The 6,382-nt window shown below is 38.2% G+C and overlaps 1 protein-coding gene across 2 annotated transcripts; it reads right to left on the reverse strand.

Moving 5' to 3' along the window:
- Positions 1-5,170, reverse strand: LOC116192398 (YTH domain-containing protein 1). 2 transcript variants are annotated; one of them, XM_031520943.1, is made up of 9 exons: positions 5,005-5,170; positions 2,774-2,878; positions 2,068-2,297; positions 1,730-1,981; positions 1,570-1,646; positions 1,120-1,471; positions 808-861; positions 583-644; positions 1-471 (listed from the first exon to the last, which is right to left on the reverse strand). In XM_031520943.1, exons 2-9 carry the CDS (start codon positions 2,862-2,864, stop codon positions 417-419), a joined length of 1,173 nt encoding a protein of 390 aa, XP_031376803.1. In that variant the 5' UTR covers positions 2,865-2,878; positions 5,005-5,170; the 3' UTR covers positions 1-416. The 2 variants fall into 2 exon arrangements, with proteins under 2 accessions (XP_031376803.1, XP_031376802.1); XM_031520942.1 differs by lacking the exon at positions 5,005-5,170 and adding an exon at positions 3,210-4,943.
- Positions 5,171-6,382: the final 1,212 nt, after the last annotated feature.

Below are 6,382 nucleotides of genomic sequence, written 5' to 3' on the forward strand. Positions count from 1 at the left end.
GCGAGGTAAGATCACCGAATAATCTCTCCCAACACAAAGCATGTTAGAAGGATCACAAGTAGAACCAATTTACACCATTAATCTGACTATGCCATGTCCCGCCATATAACATTCAGCATCCCCGAGTACACTCCACGGAGATGTACAAAGACAAGAATGCCCTCCGAGGCAACGAAGGGTGAAACAGTTATCGGGGACGTTTTCTACCAAATCGAAATATGTACAGCGTTGCCATTGTCCCCAGAATAAGTCAATGTTTGGCATACAATGGAACAACATACAAAGTAACCAGTACAGACTTTGCAGCCGTATTACTATGATTGAGAACAATGGCCGTCGTCAGTCGCAAATGCTTCAGCTGCAGCAGAGAGGAACTTGGGATATCAGAGCAGGGGGCTCCAATCTTTGAACTGCATTTATCTCTGGGATGAATGGTGAGCTCTTTTGCGGGAGCGGCTCTGTTCAGATGCGCTGCAGAATGTGCTATCAACCATTAGAAACAGCTGTATGTAATTTAGCATGGCTTTACTTCGTTTTTGAGAGTGAGGGAGGGAGGGAGGGAGGGAGGGATGATGAGTTTACAGTTCACTGTCTTGCTTCCTATTTCTCGGTGATTCCTTTGGTGTCCAAGAGGATCCGATTGCCTGTTACAGTTTTACAACCATGCAGCGAATGATTAGTCGGGGAAAAATAACATGAACATCCATATAATAAAATTACAACATGGGCCTATAAGAGCACAGACTTCTAGATAAATACTAGTTGCAATAACGAATAAGTAGAAAATGAATTGAGAGGTACACTAACAGGAGCGAGTTGTCTGCTGCTTCTGCCATGGAACTCCAGATACTCTTCATATGACTGCACCAAGTTCCAGAAGAGTAAATAAGTTAAGTAAAGGCCAAATATACGCATCTAATTCATTAAATAGAAAGAATATGTTACAATGGGCATTTTCTTCTACTCAGTACTTCCCCCTGAATTCTGCCTTCGAAAATGAAAAAAGAATCAAGACCCCTCAAAGCTCACATGGATAAAGGAAGCAACTTTGAAAGCACAAGCCCATACAGAATAAAAGTTTAATGTACTGCAAATTCCCAACGTATAAAGTACTGATACCATATCAAGAAAATCATCTTCAGTCAGGGTACTTGCGAGTGGGCTATCAGTGGAGAGACCCCACACATCACCCCGAGAAGACATTTCCCTACCCACTTCTAGAGCAGGAAGATTTCTGTTGATGCGAGAATCTTTCGGCTTTGTTACTTTTGATGAACCAGAAGCCACCAATAAATTCTCAGAAGGCAAAATCCCAGCTGATCTCTGGTTCTGGTAATTAGATCTGCCGGCTTCAGGTTGTTGCTGATACATTACAGAAGGATAAGACACGGGCAATGAAGACCATGACATATGCACTGGAGGTCCGCCGTACTCTTCATCCCGAGAAGAACATGGAGAATCCACCGAAGTCCTGGGAAAAAATAACATCTCAAAACCATTACTTTTTTATTCCACTTCCCATTTACAAAATTCAATAAATATTCTATATAATTAATCATATCCAGATACCTTCTTATATCTCCATGCACATCCATGTTTCCATCAAGAAGCTCGCAAAGAGCTTCTCCAATGTCCTGGGGTAACTCCTGCAAAAATCAAAATAAAAACATTTAGAACACTCTACGAGTGTGCTAACAGGAAGACTGAGACACAACTTCCAAGAAGGAACCTGGCAGTCTCTGCTAATTTTGACAGGTTTATTATCATTTAATGGATTCCTCAGATGAAGGGTCTTTTGGAATGGCAGCTCACTTAAACGCAGCCATTTGACCTTAAAACTGCGGCCCCAAGGATTACTTCTACCATTTCCTTGACTCCAAACATTGTCTCGCCTCCACCCAATAGAAGAAATCATTTGAGCATATCCTTGAAAGAACCCGCTCATGTTGACGCTAAATATTAGAATTACTTTTCCAGAATTCTGCAATGACAAGTATAAGATTGTTTGAATCATCCAAACATTAGAAACTAGTTAGATAATACTAAGATACAGCACAGGAGTCTTACATTAAAGGCTTCTTCCAGAATTGGTTCATTCATGACCTGAGTAGCCCATATTCCTCTCTCTATTGACAGCTGAATATTTTGATAATTCAAACTCTTAATGACGAAATATCTTGTGCTATACCATTTCTGATTTTTGTTGGCAAGTGAGTCTTCCATTTTATCATGACAGCGCCTTCGTTCTTCTGATCTAGAAGGATAACAATCCCCATTCCTTTTGTTGCTTGTGCTTTCTGACAAAAAGTTTCAGCTTATTGGATCAGCTCAGTCAAAAAGAGGGTAGGTTTAGAGGCAAAAAGTTTACAACTTATGAATGATATCCCCAGATCCCATGACAAACTTCTAAGTCTATGATGCGCAGGACAACGACTTGCAAATGATATGTCCCCGAGGACGGTAATAGTTCAACTCATTGTCCTACAATTATATGCGCTGTAATCTCTCCAAAACTGAGGAAAGGAGGAGCCTGTACTGCAGGATTCATGAATTTGATTGATGCAAATTACACGGGTACATGCCTGGAAAAGATATCCACAACATAGCATTCTATTTCCCTCAATTCCAGACAGAAATTCATTCATTTATAAAATTTCAGTATCAGTCTTCAACTCTCTAAAGAACCGTAATAGACTACATCAACTGACTATGAAGGATGGTGCTAACATTTGAATTAACCCAGAGCAGTAGACAGGGTTTCACAAATGTATACCTGGATCATCAAAAGTCCCAATGTCATGTTTCCCTTCCGTTACTGATGAATCAACAACAGATGCATTATCTTTCCCAGAGTCGGAAGACATAACTTCACCAACACCTGTATTAGATTGCATGTTGCACATCAAATATTCAAAGGGACAGCTATCAACAGACTGATTACAGACAAGAGTTCCAAGAAAATGTTACAGCAACATTAGAGCAGAAACAAAATACTGCGAAGTGGAATTCAAGAGAGACCTTAACATCGCTAACAATTACAATGTGATGAAGCTACAAAACTACAAGATTGTACAGTGACAAAGCACGAAAAGCAAGATATTTCAAACATCTAGGCACCTAACAGTTTCGTTTGCCGGTGGAGAACTAGAACAGTAAACAATGAAATTTATAAACGGAGGAGAGTGTGGGGGTGCTAGAGAAGCAGAAACCTTTGGGGCTTCTCAAGACTGAAATATCTATGCATTTAGCAAGGAAGCGACTTCCATAGATGCTGTGAAGAAAGAAATTCATGGATTTCCCAATAGCAGATTTGAGGGGATTTTGAAGGCTCATAGAAAGAAACGGGACAGGTAAACTCCTGATAATCCATCTCACAGAATCACTCTTTGATGCTTGAATCCCGGGATGACTCCATCGAAATAAGCAAAAGAATTACTATAAATTACAAGCTGCTAAAGTCTCAATACCAATCCCAACATCCTTTATATTTTGCCCCAAACGCTTCTCTTTTTAACCGCCAAACTTCAATTAACAGCACCTAATACATCTAACATTTCCAGGAGAGTGATTCTAGACTAAAAATTGTAAATAAACATGGATAGTAAAGGTAAGCAAGTAAGATAATCACCCAGTTTAAACCATTAATTTCACAAATGAGCTAAAGCAATCATCACAGTCTCTAAACCCCTCAAGCTTCTTCCTCTGACAGCCCATTCCCCAATTGGTAAAGGATAAGTTAGACCACTTCAAATTCAACACTAGGCGAAATCCACCCAAGCAAGAACTTTTGGTACGCCCAAGAACCTTAGAGATGGCTCATGGCAACTGCTGTGACTGCTATCCTATCATCAATGTTAGTGTTAACGAACGTATCAAAGCTCCAATTAAGTACGTGACTTGATTCCTTCACAGAATCCTACACCACTGCAACAATCCCAATCTCAAGTGAAACATAAGCCCCCCTTTGCGACTGAATGAATCATATAATCCCTCCGACAGAAACGGGGTTGGCGGAGAAGCAAAAACCACTGGGACTTCTCGGGACTGAAATATCCATGCATTAACCAAGGAGGCGATTTCCATAGATGCTATAAAGAAATAAATTCACGGATTTCTCAATAGCAGATTTGAGGGAATTTTGAAGGCTCATAGAAAGAAACGTGATTGGTAAACTCCTGATAAATCCATCTCACGGGATCACTCTTTTTGCTTCAATCCTGGAATGACTCCATCGAAAAAAGTAAAAGAATTATTATAAATTACAAGCTGCTAACTACGCTTTCCATAAAGTTTCAATACCAATCCAAACATCCTTTATATTTTGCCCCAAATGCTTCTCCTTTCAACCGCCAATCTTCAATTAACAGTGCTCAGTACATCTAACATTTCCAGCAGAGTGATTCTAGCCTAAAACTTGAAAAAAAAACAAAACAAAAAACAAAAATGTGGACAGTACAGGAAATCCGGTAACATTTCCACCCATTAAATTTCACGAATGAGCTAAAGCGACAGCCTCTAAACCAAATCTTCATCAATCACCGTATCTGCCAACATCGAACCCCTCAAGCTTCTTCCTCTGACAGCCCATACCCCAATTAGTAATTAATAAGTTAAACCACTTCAAATTCAGCACTGAGACAATATCCACCCAAGCAAGAACTTTCGGTACACCCAAGAACCTTAGAGATGGTTCGAACCAATTGCTATCACTGCCATCCTATCATCAATGTTAGTGTTAACGAACGTATCAAAGCCCCAATTAAGTACTTGACTCCTTCGCGGAATCCTCCCCCACTGCAGCAATCCCAACCTCAAGTGAAACATAAGCCCCCCCTCGCGACCGAATGAAATACAATCAATCCGGCAGACACACAACGGAGTAGGCTACATGAACGGACACTGAACCAAGCAATGGACCCGCTCGACGACTCTGAACCAAAACGGACGCCTAAACAAGATAGAGGGAAAGAGGAGATGAATGTGGAGAGGGGAGCGAGAGCGCACCTTTGGACAAAGCAGAGGGAGGGGAGAAGAAGAGGAGGAGGGAGGAGCGAAGGAGTGGAGTTTCCTTCTTCAGTTCAGTTGGGCGCGTTGTCGATAAGCTTTTTTTCTGTTACTGTTGTTGAGTTGAGTGCCTACCCTAATTCCCCTTATCTCCCTATGCCCGCCCCCATCCATGGCCTCAACGAACTCACCCGTTTTTCATTCTATATTAATTAACTGGACATGAACCTGTGCTACGTACAGAAATTATCGATCAATTTACTTGATAAAAACAAAAATTAATATATAATTATATATATAGTTTTTTTTACGCATAATAATATATGTACATAACAACGTAAATTTTCACTTCTATAAAAAAACGTCTATACCCGTGCTGCGCTGATCTATTTTAGCTTCTGTTATTATTCGTTAAAAACTCCAAAAAAAATTATAATTATGTTTTCATAATTTTTTAATATATGCAATTTTTTTTATAGAGACAAGAAACAAATTACCTAAAATATTAGATGGGAAAAAGAAAAGAGAGAATGAAAACTGAAATTACTATTCTATTTTTAATTGAATAGCTATTAATTAATTTTATTATTTTTAAAGATATAATTGGAAGAAGAAAAGTTAGACAAACTACTTTCGTTCTTACTTATAGTAACTAAACATCGTCCCGTGCTACACACGGCACTTATTAAATCATATGATTTCTTTCAAAAATTATATAGAAGAGTATTTCATTTATTGTGTGAAATTAAAAACACAATTTCAGAGGGAGATAATGAATTGGGAAAAAAAAAAAGAGTAATGAGAACGATGGAGGTGATTGAAAGCCGCGGCTGAGAAGATGAGAGCTAGCGAGAGGAGAGAGAGAGAGAGAGAAAGGGAGTTGAAAAGTAGCAATTTGTGTTCTTTTCCTAATATAATCTCATTTTTATTGTTGGCATAAATTATAGTATATCAAATATGGGGTTTTTGAAAAGTAAAAGTTATACTAAAAAAATCTTCTTCGTTTATAATAGTATAATATATATATATAATAGATTAATTAATTAATTTCTAATTTCCAAAAATATATCTTTAATGAACATGAATTGCTTTTGAAAAAATTATTTTTCTGACATCGTTGAATTACAATTATTGATAAATAAAATAAATAAATATTTCGTCATCTGACGATTTAAAATATATTTTTATCAAAAAATTCATAAATTATTGAGTTATCATAGCATTTCTATACCCTCCCTATCACAGTAGAATGGTTATTTGTCACCACAGGTTTAGCTTACGAAGTGCTTGGAAGCCTCTTCCAAATAAGATTTCTCTTAGACTATTAAGAGTACCGAAACCCCTTTGTTTTTTTTTTTTTGGATAAATGATGAAACTT

Source organism: Punica granatum, chromosome 1 (genome assembly GCF_007655135.1).
Source record: "Punica granatum isolate Tunisia-2019 chromosome 1, ASM765513v2, whole genome shotgun sequence".
Classification (NCBI taxonomy): domain Eukaryota; kingdom Viridiplantae; phylum Streptophyta; class Magnoliopsida; order Myrtales; family Lythraceae; genus Punica; species Punica granatum.

What these genes read in the sequence shown, in the direction of transcription:
- LOC116192398 (XM_031520942.1), bottom strand. Translation starts at nt 3,333, where the DNA reads ATGAGCCTTCAAAATCCCCTCAAATCTGCTATTGGGAAATCCATGAAT. An exon ending in TTCTGGAAGAAGCCTTTAAT is followed by an intron (nt 1,982 to 2,067) that starts GTAAGACTCCTG and finishes TTGTCATTGCAG; the next exon opens with AATTCTGGAAAAGTAATTCT. An exon ending in AAGATGATTTTCTTGATATG is followed by an intron (nt 862 to 1,119) that starts GTATCAGTACTT and finishes AACTTGGTGCAG; the next exon opens with TCATATGAAGAGTATCTGGA.